Source organism: Danio rerio, chromosome 16 (genome assembly GCF_052040795.2).
Source record: "Danio rerio strain M-AB ecotype USA chromosome 16, GRCz13ab, whole genome shotgun sequence".
NCBI lineage: Eukaryota > Metazoa > Chordata > Actinopteri > Cypriniformes > Danionidae > Danio > Danio rerio.
The window spans coordinates 41,341,832-41,356,075 of record NC_141036.1 but is presented as its reverse complement, the minus strand read 5'-3'; the positions used below and the strand labels follow the sequence as shown (position 1 = coordinate 41,356,075).

Here is a 14,244-nt window from a genome sequence, read left to right as displayed (position 1 = left end):
ACTGCTATTGGGTCGACCCTTGAAAGAAACCTTGAAAGAAACCTTGCAAGAAACAGCATGACCCTTGCAAGAAACCACATGAAACTTTGCATAAAACCTGGCATATAATCTCACCTATAACCTTGCACATAACCTCTTGGAATGGTTTGCAAAGATGTCTAATGCAGTAGGGACTTTAATAAAGAAACAATTAATTGCCATGTGCATAGCGATATCTGTGCAGGAAACCAGAAAGGAGCCATGTGAGAGAGCAGAGATATAAGGTCCAATTGGTCCAGCTGATCGAGTCTATCTGTGGATGCTCTGGAGAGCTCAGGAGGAAAGGACCATATCTGGATGAGGGCAAATCCAACAGCTGCCAAAGGGGATGCCATTGATGAGGTACCAATGCCTCAAAGGAGCGAAAGGGAACAACTCCAGCAAGGGAAAGCTGACTGGAAACAGAGGAGCCTGAATATTCCAAAGCTCTAAACTACTAAGTGCCACGTGTGGAAGCAAGAGTTTATCAGAGCAAAGAAAAGAGTGATTCTGATAATGTGCCTGAATACCACATACAGAAGTGCCACAAGTCAAGGGATGATGAATGCACAACTGCAGATTTCAGAACTCAGACTCTCAACCACACATCTCCATTAACAACTTTTCAAAGTCTAATGAAGATGCTGATAGCTTGGAATAAGAGAAACAAGGATGAGCAAAGATCAAGATCAACATTTGATGCTTTTTACATTTGCATATTGATTTTGTTTGCATATTGCTTTCATGGTACCTATATATAATATCACTTCAGTATATTCTACATGAGTGTGAAAACTAGCAGCTAGCACTGAACCAACTGAATACTTATGCTTAAAACATTGTTGTCTTTGATGTGTTAAGAGAAAAACAGAGTACAGTCTTTTACTTCCTTCAAATCAAAAGTAAAAGGGGAGATGTTTGGCTGGACTTCTGTCAAAGTACAGTGGCATAATCTAGTCAATTGATAACAGCTATGTGGCTAATATCAGTCACTAGATAGAGGTAATTAAGAGAACTGGATTATGAAATTGCACTTTGGGGTTAAAAGACAATAATATTAAGACTAAAGTCTTAAGAGGAGGGATTGAAGAAGATTTTATTCTCTCTGTATGAAGTATTTTCTAAGTGTAAAGCAGTTAATTTTCTCTTCTCAAAATGTATGTAGTGTTTGCAGCAAACATGCCGGCCTGTGTTAAAAATACAGTGATATGTCTGTGTAAGATGAGCATGCCTGCACAGGAGCAACACTAGGAGAAGGCTGAGTGACTGATTGTGTAGAATAACTGAATATGTAAAGCACTGATTATTTATGTTAAATACTTGTATGAAGCTATATGTGTCAGAAGTTAGAATGAGTAACATATTATCAAGTTATTATCCTATCATGACAATGTATGTAAACACTTAGTTCCTTTGCATAAGTTGCATCTATACTTTACTGACATAGACCTGTAACATCTCTGTTGACATGAGCTAGTGGGCTGAGAGCCAAGAAAAGCAGGACCCCTTAGACTAAAAACCTATTCAAAAATGGTCAAGAGTTAAAAAGAGACTTAGGGGTGTGTCAAATAATCCTGTATAAAAATTGTAACAAACACACTGAAACTTTAGAAGGTGTCCAGGAGAGACTTCAGAAAGCTCTGGGGTCTGCTCTGCTCTTTCTCGGCTTTATTATGGAGAATAAAGTCTATTTTCTGATATTCAAAACCTCTGGTCTGATAATTTGTAATTAATGAGAAGTCAATATTTACCACAACACATATTGATCTACAATTCAAGTGAAGTAGAATATTACCAATATGAAGTAACACCTGTTCTAAGGTCCTTTTCATTAGCTCCTCCTTCAGTCTGGTCCACACTTCATTTGTCACTTTTGACTTGAATCTGGGATGCAAGGGTGTGCCCTCCTCCATCTGATATTCAAGACAAAAACACTGAGTCAATCACTGAATAATTCTAATGAAAACAAGAGCAAATTCAGCAGGATTACACTGCACCCCTGGTATCTTTTTGAGAGGTCATTCCAGATAGGGTCCTTGATGGTCTTTGTGAAGGAGGAGTCCTCTTTATTCACTGTGAAGTGGTGCTGGAGCTTATTTAAGATAGGCAGAATCTGACCCAAGTTTTGGCTCCTTTCAGCAGAGACGCAGAGGGTTGACGTGTAAAGTATCTTTGTAATTTTGACAAACTCTTCTGCTTTTCTAAAATCCTCATCAGAAATTCTCTGCAGTCTGTAAAATATGATCAGATTCATTAGCTGGACTATAGATTCATGAGCAAAATCGTTTACACTGAAAATTGAATAAGCATTTAAAATGAGAACAGAGTTTTTACCTGTCCTTGTCCATTAATTTCTTAAGACGATGGTCCATGGAGGTGGCCTGGAAGGCAGAGAACTGCTCTAGGAATCGCTCCACCATGAGGAATAAGCTATTCCACCTTGTTTTCACATCAAGGATGACAGCATGTTCTGGAAGACCTAAAATGGGAAAGAGAAATTTATGTTTGTGTTTGTGTGGTTATCAAAGTGGCTGTTTATTTGCAGAAATGTTTTACTGCATGATTTAGCAAAGGATTTTTATTAACTATTTGGCCAAAGAGTTTTGCACTAAGGTTCAACTATTCTGATTTCTACCTACCGAGAAGATGCTGCTTCTCTTTAAGGATAGGTTTAGCCAGGGTGGATCTTTTCAGCCACACCACCATTGCTCTGATCCTTCCTGCCCACTGTGAGACTGAGGTAATTGTGGAAAGCTTCTGAGCAGCAATATTGAGAGTGTGAGCAAAGCAGCCAATTTTTTTAATACTCATCTCTTTTTACTGCTACATCCATGTTTGCTGCATTGTCACAGCAACTACTCTATCCTTTATATTAAATTCATCAAGAATATCTCTTATCTCTTCTGCTAAAATGTCCCCTGTCTGGGATGTGTATACTGCCCTTGTATGTCTTTCATGGAACCCTCTCTGACAAAGTGAAGTGACACTGTCAGGTAGTGGTCCTGTGCAATGCTGATCCAGCCATCAGCAGTCACAGCCACATCTCTCACATCTTGCAACTCTTTCTTGATATTTTCTTTTTCAACTACAGGTATGAGGGTATTTGAGAGCATGTCTCGGCTGGGGGACTGATATCTGGGGTTTAAAGTGCTTATCATCTCCCTATATTTGACATCATCAAACACAAAAAAGTAACATTAGCATTATTTTATCATTGTTGCTTACTATAAAAAAGATTTAAAAATTATCTAGGTTAAGAGACTACCTACAAACATGGCCAACAGCCTTAATGGTAATAATATTACAACATCATTTACAGCTTACTGTTCTTAGCTCCACCATGAAGCCTCCACAGGAGAAAAAGGCAGCAAACTTTTAACAATAAAATTTGTAACGGCCCTGTGGCATTCATCTTTCCTTTCCTTGTTCATTTTTCTGCCAGTGCAATGGATTATCACTTGATGGTATCCTAATTCCAGGGTCAGCAGGAGCAGACTATAACATTAATGTGAAGAAAACTTGAAAGCTAAACTGTTAATGCAGCCAAGGATAAGGACATTTAAATAAGACAAGTTTAATGTGAGGTAAACTTTATCATTTACCGTTAACCTTAAAGCATTTTAGTATCAATTTAGCTAGGTATTTAAAGCCATCGGATCAGTACATAACGCTGCACAGCATACATTAGGTCCAAAAAAAGAATGAATACATTTTCCCCGCACAAACTTAGGCCCCGTTCACACTGTCAGGTCTTGATGCCCAATTCAGATTTTTTTGTCTGTCCGTTTACACGTTCTTTTAATTGTGACCCATATCGAATTCATGCGTTTACACTTGCCATACAACCTATGATGCATGCATGCATAAAGGCGGGTCCTAGCATCTGTGCCACACTAGCCACGATGGAAGAAATTTTCTTTTTAGCTCTACGAAATATGTGGTGTAGTATAAGCAGCAAATGGTTCAGTCCAGATTTACCCCCACGCAGTTTATGTAATGGTACGGCCCTGATGTGTGTGTGTGTGTAAGATGTAGCCTGTGTGTGCACTGGTGTTAAAGGGAATAAAGTTGTTCTATGTGTAGCCCGCAGTGCGTGCATTGATAACGTTAATAGCGTAAAAATTACAACATGAATTTGCCCAACTTTAAAATGATTTTGAGGCGAAGGAGGTGGGGAAGGGCCTGCATCGCAGCTAGCGCTTATTGTTTATATGCTGTATGATGTCCTACACCACTGAGAGGAATTTGTGGTACGAGAGAGATCTCAGGTCTAGTGGGAGCAAATAATGGCGACTGACCACCGTCCTCCATGTTTTCTCTGTTGTTGTTGTTTTTTCCCACGTCGGAATATCCACACATGCTCTCTCTTCCACACCATTAAACCGCGGAGAAGCACCACATTGTCACAAGTTTAAGCAAAAAAAATCGGAATTGGGTCACATTTAACTGGTAGTGTAATCTGGGCCTTAGCTTTAACGGTACACAAGCAAGAAGTGCTAAAAACTGATTTTGTATGTCTGTTTGCCTTTCGGAGCCCCAACCATCGCGCAGTTATACTCATCAGTCATGGAAGACTACAGTTGTGGTGGGCACGTTGTTGGAGGCCCTGAGTCAGGAAAATACTAAGAGGATGAAGATAATGACTGCGTCGGAGCAACTTTCTGCTCGTAAATTAATTCTGTGTACTGTCATGGGGACTCTGCAGATATCATAATGTCAAATTTAAGACCTTTTACGACCTTTTTAGGACCATTAAGTATTACATTTAAGACCTATATCGCAATATCAAAAACACGCGAGAGAAAATGTAAAAGCATTAAATTAGGGGTAAAACAAAGTTATTTAAATTGAACAGTGGTAAAGTCAGATTAAATGCACCGTTGAACTACAGAAAAAACAAACATCTTATGCAGATTTATACTTTCACCTGGCACCGCATCGCACAACTCACAAAACAGATTAAGGCTTTTATACTTGACACGTTCACCATTGAGATATTTTTTTTTAATGACAGGCGGCGCTCCAAAAAAACAGAAAGTAAAATCAGACGAATAAAAAGATAATCATTATCATTGAAGATGTTTTTGGGGGCCTCTTTTTTTGTTGTTTTAACAAACTTATCCCTCAGGTTTTTCCAAAGTTTTACAAAAACTTTCCTACTTTCCGATGGCTGTTGCAATTTCTAGCCAATAATTATTGGTCATTCTGGCAAGCAGAAATGTAACCGTGATAGAAAATAGGTAATAATAGGTATAAATTAGGTATTTTAGGTATTATAGCTTACTGTACTATTCACTCTTTAAATAAATGCTACTATCAATCCCATTTTATCACTAAAATAAAGTGAACTAGTGTCTGCTGTAAAGTGTTTTGTAAAGTACTTCAATTACTCTGTTGTGGTAATTCTATAGTTGCTATTGTAACACAACTACAGTATGCTGAAGCTTCTTTGGAGAGCAAAAGCACGAAAGGAGTCTGACTGAGCGAGAGCAGATCATTCGCACGTGAGCAGCCAGTGTTTTGAGAGCTCGCAAGCAGTTTTGTCCATGAACAAAAGGAAACCGGCGCGCGAGCAGAGATTCGCTCTCTCGTATTACAGCACTTCTTACTTATAAAACTGCACTTGCGACGTTTGTCAGTGAAATCATGTTGCGTGCACTCAAAGCGAACTTCCGCAAACACAGCGATGATGTCACATTTGCCGCGCGCACTGGGTTTAATATCAGAAAGCTGATTGGCTATTGAAAGTTGACCTTTTTGTAGTTGTAATGCAAATTACAATTGGACTAGTGAAATAAAGAACTACAACACCCCAAAGACCTAGCAATAAAAACAAAAATAAAGACCTGTGCAAAAATATTTAAGACCTAGAACAGCAAATTTAAGACTTTTTAAAGCCATAAATTTCGATTTTTTTATTTTAAGACTTTAACACTTTTTAAGACCCCGCGGGGAACCTGTGTCAGGTGTTTTATCATATTTGACGTGTTGCCAGTCTTGGTCGCGATAACTTTACAGATATTGCATCGTGCGCTGTTGCCGTCAATCTTTGCATAATGTAGCCATACTTTTGATTACTTAAACATCCTTTGCATTAAATGTATGCTATGCTTTAAAGTGTAGTAGTGTACGCATTACAGCCTCACATTTGACAAGCTCTGAGTGAGTGCGCGTAACCGTCGTAAACTACTGATTTTCAAGACAGCCTTGCTGCAGTCAATCACCAGCATTTGACCCGGTCACGTTAAGGATGGCTCAGATTTTCTAGCTCACTGACGTTGACAAGATTATACCCTTGAGTATCGAAATTTGGTACCGAACGCAAAAGAATTTTTCGATACTCGATAGTAGCAAGACGATTCGGTCGATACCCAGCCCTAATTGCAAGGTATTCACACACAAAGTAGGCCTACCTGAAACTTTGAATTAGAAAAAGCTTAATAATACATTGGACAGATCATCAACACACTGATTTATCCTCTTTGTGCTGCTCAGTTTTTGAAAGTGTCCGATTGAGTTTCTTCTTCTGACGGGAATACTTTAAGTGCTGCCAATAGTTAGTAAAGCCTGGCTTATTGTGGTCAAAGTAGTTGATTATATTAATAAAAGTGAAACTGACAGGAGCAGTATGGATTGTCATTCACTGAACTTGTCATTAACTAAACATGATGTAGCCTAATATAGGCTATTCTGAAACTGTGAATATTTTGCTGTCATTTTAATTATATTAAAACTTTATTCAACAGACCAGTTTGTGTTTTGGCGCTGAAGCATTTAAGTGGACCTTGTTTTAAACTTTCTCCATCTCACTCAAAAAAGGAAACATAAGCTGGACCACAACATATATCAATGTCATAATGAATGCTCAAATAATGTAGCCTATAGTTTATAGCAAGCATCATGTTTAGTTAGATTGTGTGTTTGTCATATACAGTCAGCCTATAGGTCTGTTATTTTTACAAAAGAAGATTTATCATTTGAGTTTATCACCAGAGCTATAGAAACTGTATTATGCTTAGAAAAAAAAACAGCACAGTATCAGATCTGTATTAATCAATGCTCAGAATTTTTGGTATCGAGATCGGATCGGTTCCAAAAAAAATGGTATCGGTGCATCCCTAGAAAAAAATAAAGGAACACAAACTGCCATGATGTTTCAAGGGGTTAAAAGAGAACATGGTTGTATTTTTGAGTGCAATATGTACACTTTAGGTTTTGGTTTTAAGATACTAATGTGGAGCTTTACATACAAACACAAATTTTGAAAAGCCCCAGCTTTAGCACAATTACTGAGAGTGTATTAGCATTTCATCATCATCATCATCAAAAAAAGAAGAAAAAAGAACATACCTGAAGACTTGCATAACAAACATCCACCACAGATGTTGGCCAGTTTTAGAAACAATTTCACAAGTATATCTGAAAGCTTGAACAGTTCAATTATATTAATACTAGGGATGCTCAATATCATCGATTAACCGTTAACCAAAAGGGTGCGTTTGTAACCGATTAATGCTATCAGTTAAACCATGAAACATATTATTTGATATATTTTTAGTTTGGCTGCATAAGGGGCCGATTGAATGCGCCTTTGCGTTAAGAGGGGCATCTTTTGCTCGCGGCTCATCCCAGAGCAGCAGTTTGTGTTGTCAAGACAACTACAGAGAACTTTTAAAGAGCATGGTTTCCGCTACATTCATTCTTCCATGGCGGGGACCAAAATGCATCCCGCCACGGCTACATTATCCATTCAAAACATTCAGTTATTGTTGTTGTTTTTAATAGCGGATTATAATCGCATCAAAATGTATTAAAAGGTAAGTGGATTATAACGCAAACTTTTCTGTAACCGTATAGTCTGTTTAACCCTTTGGCGTTACGTGCTGACTGACTGACAGGTGCGCGATGCGTGAGGCCAGAAAACACGACGAAGCTTTCAGTTAAGATGAACACAGTTTCTATAGTTATACTTTATTTAAAGATAAAGGAATATGGCTCTGCATATAATCACTCTATCTTGCTAGAGTTTATAGCCGTTTCGCTTTACTTCAGGACGCATTATTGCCGCTCTGAAGGTCTAATCGCTGTTTTAAGTTATCCAGAGCTGGATGAATATACAAATCTTGAATATCAATTTATTATATATTATTAAATATTACAATTGTAACAACACAGACACAATCGATACCCTGCTGATTCAGTCGTTTCATGAGAAGAAGCGCGGTCCTCTCTTCTTTTTTCCTTGTCAACATAAAGGCAGTGAGGTGCGCCTCGTTTTCGGCCCCTTGTTTAACTGCAAGGCATACTTAACTTGCGGGACGACAACGTATAACCCGTGCCTACAGACTAGGGATGTAACGGTATTGTAAATACCGTCATACCGCAATATTATTTTTTTTCGATATTACCGAAGTCGCATGACTCGGTAAAACTATAGGTCTTCTGAGAAAATTTGCTCAGGCGAATGAAGCGAACGGGAGATAGCGAAAACTACAATTGCCATCAGCCCATGCTTGACCATCATCCCTTGCGGTCTGTTGTCGCTACAGATCCAGTAATGCGGAAATGGAGTGTGCTGCTAGAAGCGGGGATGAAAAGAGCTGGAAAACTCTAAGGCCCTGTTTACACTAATGCGTTTTAGTTTGAAAACGCATAAGTTTTGCTACGGTTACGCCAACCGTCCACACTACGCCGGAGTTCTCGAGCGCCGAAAACTGCTGCTCCGTCTCAGTGTGGATGATGGAAAACGGAGACATCTGAAAACGGAAGCGGGGCTGCAGACATTCGCCTCTCTGATTGGGGCTTTTCCTGAATATTAAGTAGCCTAACACGCACAGTTCAGTCCTGCATTATCTCCGTGTAAGTTCAGACTTCGCAAGTTTGATCAAGGCTGCAGTCTCTTCTTCTCAGTTTGATATGGAAAAGCAGATTATACCGAGGACACGGGTAAATCTTCAAAGGGAACAGTGTACTTTATAACTTCATTCACATAACCCTGGCTTGTTTCACTTTCTCAACAATAAAATGTAAACATGATTTAAGGAACTGCCTATTTTCATTTTAATATTAGCAACTTAGACAGCAGACATGTTGAGGCGTCGTGCTGCATAAGATGAGCGTCATCTTCACTGTGTGGATATTGATAACAAAACGGAGCCGATAACAACTGCCTCCTTTCAATTTCAGTGAAAATACGAAACACAGCCTCTCTTTTGCTGAGTATCAGTTTTAAGAATCGATAATGGCCATTTTAAAAGTATAACATACAATAAGTTTATACATTATAGGAAATAAAGGCAAGCGATCAGTCAATATACAGAATGTACGTGGTTACATTAATCATTAACTTATCTTTGCGCTCAGCCAAAACACGTTACCTGAGAACAAGTAATAGATTCCAATGACCAAAGTCAGGGAATATGTCGTTAGATAAAGACAACAAGATAAATGAAATATCCCGTTTAATAAATATAGTGAGATTAGATCCAGCGGGAGATGCTTGATGAGAAGTCCGACTAGCAGAGCTCTCATCTGTGTAGATGGGCTGAGTGTGATTAAATGTTGAATGTGATGAGTTTTCAACACTACTAAATTGAAACTTTATTTTTTTACATGGTTTAATAATTTTTTGTTATTAAAATTGAAGTTCCTGTTTCAAAGCTTACAGATAGATGGCTAATTTGTATGTCATTGACACTTTTGGCACTTTTTTGGAGTATTTTCATAAGTTTTGTTTTTTCCTGTAAATGATTCAATAAATACCGTACCGTGACATTCATACCGAGGTATTACCGTACCGTGAAATTCTGATACCGTTACATCCCTACTACAGACACATTTGCCAAAGAAGCAAAATGGAAGAAGAATATTGCTGTTTAACAGACGTGTTGATGCCAAACTAGCGCTGATGTTGACCTGGATCTGCATCATAAACACAACAAATAGGCTTTACCTTTTATTTTACAGCTTATAAAGCATGTATGCACAATAATGTAACATCATATTTAAACAACAAAACTGTTTACAAAAAGTCAACCTATGCGCGCGTGTTGTTGTCTTTTCATCACGCAGCGCACGCACTTGAACCGTGAGAGAGAGAGAGAGGAAACCATATCAGGACATATTCTTTAAAATAATGATTTCTATTAAAATGTAAAAAGGTTTTGTGATTATAATAATGACAGCGGGGCATTAAATAAATGCATATTTTCCGTGGAGCTGGCGATTTGAGAAAGTCTGCGATTTTATTTGACAGAAGAAAAAAAAAACATGATTGGCGAAAAAAAAACAGCCTATGCCGGTTATTAAAAAGAATCAGTCAGTATTTTCGTTTTGTAATATAAATTAATTATTGAAGTGAAAATAATTTAGGGCAGTCCTATTTATTTTATTTAGTTCTTCTCTTATTCTGTTCTTCTGTGCTAAACACTGCAAGTGCGTAAAGATGCTCTGTTGTTTTGTTCTATTATTAATATGCTAGCACAGTGGTTCTCAAACATTTTTCATCAAGTACCACCTCGGAAAAAAATTGTCTTTGCAAGTACCACCATAATGAGCAGTTTTGAAATACAGTAGCGTATTAGGTCTAGTAAAGCAGCTTAAGCTCTGTACAGTTTAAAAAAGAAATAACTCCTGGTTTGTTAGCGCCTGGAAATGTTGCCTAGACCTCGTAAATATAGGCTTTATGTCATCATATTCGTATATAAATCATTTTTGATAATTTCTTTAAATATATGTAGCATGTACATATTACATATTTGATTCATCCGCGTACCACTAGAAGGAAGCCTGCGTACCACTAGTGGTACACGTACCACAGTTTGAGAACCACTGTGCTAGCATATAAAAATAAATTATTATTTTAAAATGCATTATTTAATGTGTCAGACACAAAATAGACACGTCAATTTGTTTAATATAAAATTAATTGTAATCTGACCAGTTACCGTTAATAACCGATTAATGAGCGACGGTTGTCGGTTAGCAAAATTAACCGAAATGAGCATCCCTAATTAATACATTATAATTTTGGAACAAATACAGAAATACAAAATAACAGGGCATGGAACTTTAATCATACCTCTGAATGGGGGAAATTTTCTTGCACATTTAACTGCTGTCTTCCAAGTCCAGCCATAGTGAGATGTACTTCTGCCTCTCCTTTTGGTGTTTTTTCATGCTGTTTGTCCAGCAGGTAAAAATACATTAATAAGCTTTTACATTGCCCCTTATATGGTGCAAAACAGCTTTTCCCTCTACGCTCCTCTCGGAAAAACCCAGGAAATGACCTACAAATATTTTCTCATTAGTGTAGGAACAATTTGTATTAGAGAAAAAAACACATTAGATTCTTCTACACATACAGTCATCCACTGAATCTCACACCTCATTTCTTGCTGAACTGACTGGCTCTGGAAACTTGATGTTGTCCTCTCTCTCTGTGTTGAACTAATCTCTCTTAGTTGGTTTGTGTTCTCTGGTGATCTTAGGGTGTTGGTGAGCCTCGACACCAGGCTTTGAGCAGCAGATATTATTTCTCCAAATGGAACCTGATAAACATTAACATAAAATTAAGCTGTAAGTCATGCAGAATTATGATTGACAATGGTTAAAGAGGGTAGACAGACAGACAGACAGACAGACAGACAGACAGACAGACAGACAGACAGACAGACAGATAGATAGATAGATAGATAGATAGATAGATAGATAGATAGATAGATAGACAGACAGACAGACAGAACAATGGATGGATGGATGGATGGATGGACAGATTTTATTTAGGTTTTAATGCCATATCAGCAGCATTGGCTAAATTCATGGCAAAAAACATGTACTAAATATACAATTTATAATCATATCATATCAGTTAGCATGATGACGCTCATTGCAGTTAGTAAACAATCTTAGCAAACATACATTTTAAAATAACAACAAAAAACATACAAGTAGCAAGCAACAACACTGAAAACAGTCATATACAATCTTTTAGTTAGATTAAAGATAAATATTGTAAAACACCTTTTCAAACAGCTCACTTCAAATATTTCCAGAATAAAAACATTCTCCAATATCATTTAAAAACACAATGTGTATTTTTACATGATATTAGAGAACGTTTTTATTCGGGAAATATTTTAAACATATTAAAATGTTTTATCGGTAAAATATTTTTACACAAGTCACCAATAGGTATTTCTTCCGCTTTTCATAAATATGCGAGTGTAAGCCATGAGTGTCTGATGCTACATCTTGTATGAACAACCTGGTCATGTCTATTTTCAAAATGGTAATTATTCCTTTCATTAATTAATGGATTCACTTCATACCATGTGTTTTTCCTACATTCATCCCATTCCATCTGCCATTTCTCATTAACATACAGATTTAAAACAGGTTTAACATCAGACACAGGAAGTTTACGTTCTGTTATCTCCAACTTCTATCTTCCTTTATCATGCTTTATCTGCACGCTCATTTCCAACTCATCCCATATGACCAGCCTGGTATCCAGCAGAAAATAATATCAAAGTCTTTAGTCTTTAAAAGGTCCACTTTTTCTATTATGCTAAAAATCTTAGTATGATCAGTTTTCATAGATTCAAGTGCTTGTAAGCAGGACATAATCTGAGCTAATTAAAAACAGACAGACAGATAGATATTGGGCATTTTTCTAATACTAAGAAACGAGTCTTATGTTGAGCAGGTAGATTTGAGGGAATAGTCACTATATGAGACAAAATATACTTTTTTGGCTATTTGCTCAAATTATTTAAGTTAGGTTACTCTACTTTAGATAAGAATTCTCTTCATAAAGACTTTGTAAATTGCTATAAATATATAAAAACGTCATTTCTGCTTAGTAATGTGGATTGCTAACTTAAAGATAATATAAAAACGTATATCTGAACATATAATCTTCTCTCATAAATCAATGAGGAGCTTATTTATTCAGCTTTCAGATGAAATACGAGTGTTTAAATGACTGCCCCTCATGATTTACGCCCATGGGTCCGGGTCACTTATTTAACCAATTGCTAATCTGCACAGACTTTATTACATTATTCAATATATTTTCCCACTCATTCGGTGATAATAAGATAAATTAACGTAGATCTCAAGTTTTTTAAACAATTGATGGATTTGATTCAGTGTCATAAAAATAAGCAAAAACCCTCAAATATTTAACTTGCCTTTTGCTGATATCTTCTTTATAATAGATCAATAGTCTATCTGGCTTTCAAAAACACTTAATCAACAGATGCCATGTTATAGTTAAACACCGTTAAGTGATTCACTGAGAAGTTCTGCGCTCGCTGCCTGTCAAGTTCACTTACGTTATGCTAACTTAGCTTGCTATCCTCGGCCCGATCTTAATTTTGATTCTGTAAAATGTCTAAGAAACACAGCGAAAATGGACCTCATTGAGTCTCAACCTTTATTACAGCTCATGGAGGACAGTTCTCAAAGAGGGATTAACAAAAGTCTTACCTGAGACGGTGTGTGGGAGCTGCCCAGACATTTTGTTCGGGGGGCTTCCTTCAGTCAGGATTCAGGATCTCATCACGCAAGCGCACTGTTGTGATCGATGACTCTGGCTCGTTTATTAATGCCTGTGACCGCGGTGATGTATTTTGACAGTGGACTGTCGCTGTTTGATTCGTACTCTTCGTGTCCGTGGTGAAACTATTTCGTGTCTGTAAAGTAACGTCACAAGTTATGTTCCGTTTTCCTTTGCGGTTTCATAATTGCAGATGCGTGAATTTTATAATTATAACAGAAATTTTATTCCATAGGTTAGCAACTTCACGTACTGCCGCCAAGACATCCTCGTTTCCATGACAACTAACATTAGACTCCGGAGCTCTCGATTTCTTAGCAGCAGACTTCTGGACAAGAGTCAACGCATCGTGATTCCGTATTACATTGTAAATTCAGTGCAGAGCTAAAGGCCGATGCAGAGTCCTCAAATTAATCAGCCGTGTTGGACCCGTCAAACATCAATCATGCCAGGCCTTGCGTGATTAACTTTATTCTTCCCTCTTTTCCCCATGCAGAGATGGCAAAAGAGTTGTATAAGGTCCACGCGTATTTTATAATGTTATCACGAGCCCTAAACAGTAGGTTAATATGCCACTTCACCTTTTACACCCTGAAGAATAAACGCGAACACCTGTACCTACAGGACCCCCATCCCATCTTTGGTCTGGCCCTACGCTACGTCAT

General features: G+C 37.6%; 2 protein-coding genes and 1 long non-coding RNA gene across 6 annotated transcripts in view; all 3 read right to left on the bottom strand.

The window, feature by feature from the left end:
* Nucleotides 1-4,335, bottom strand: part of LOC141378277 (uncharacterized) — a 30,129-nt gene extending 25,794 nt beyond the window's left edge. For 2 of the 4 annotated variants that reach the window (XM_087287502.1, XM_087287501.1), the window contains exons 1-4: nucleotides 2,658-4,335; nucleotides 2,353-2,497; nucleotides 2,016-2,249; nucleotides 1,830-1,931 (exon numbers count right to left, since the gene is read on the bottom strand). In XM_087287502.1, the coding sequence (XP_087143628.1) occupies nucleotides 1,886-1,931; nucleotides 2,016-2,249; nucleotides 2,353-2,497; nucleotides 2,658-2,829 (597 nt within the window). In that variant the 5' untranslated portion in view covers nucleotides 2,830-4,335 and the 3' untranslated portion in view covers nucleotides 1,830-1,885. The other 2 variants (XM_087287500.1, XM_087287499.1) reach the window with 2 other exon arrangements.
* LOC147840358 (uncharacterized) overlaps nucleotides 1-14,244 on the bottom strand; it is a 71,890-nt gene that overhangs the window by 33,146 nt on the left and 24,500 nt on the right. The gene's annotated exons all lie outside the window — the stretch shown is intronic.
* Nucleotides 11,099-14,242, bottom strand: LOC147833412 (uncharacterized). The gene is made up of 4 exons (XR_015511794.1): nucleotides 13,833-14,242; nucleotides 13,510-13,715; nucleotides 11,404-11,567; nucleotides 11,099-11,306 (listed from the first exon to the last, which is right to left on the bottom strand). It is a non-coding gene; the product is annotated as an uncharacterized LOC147833412 (long non-coding RNA).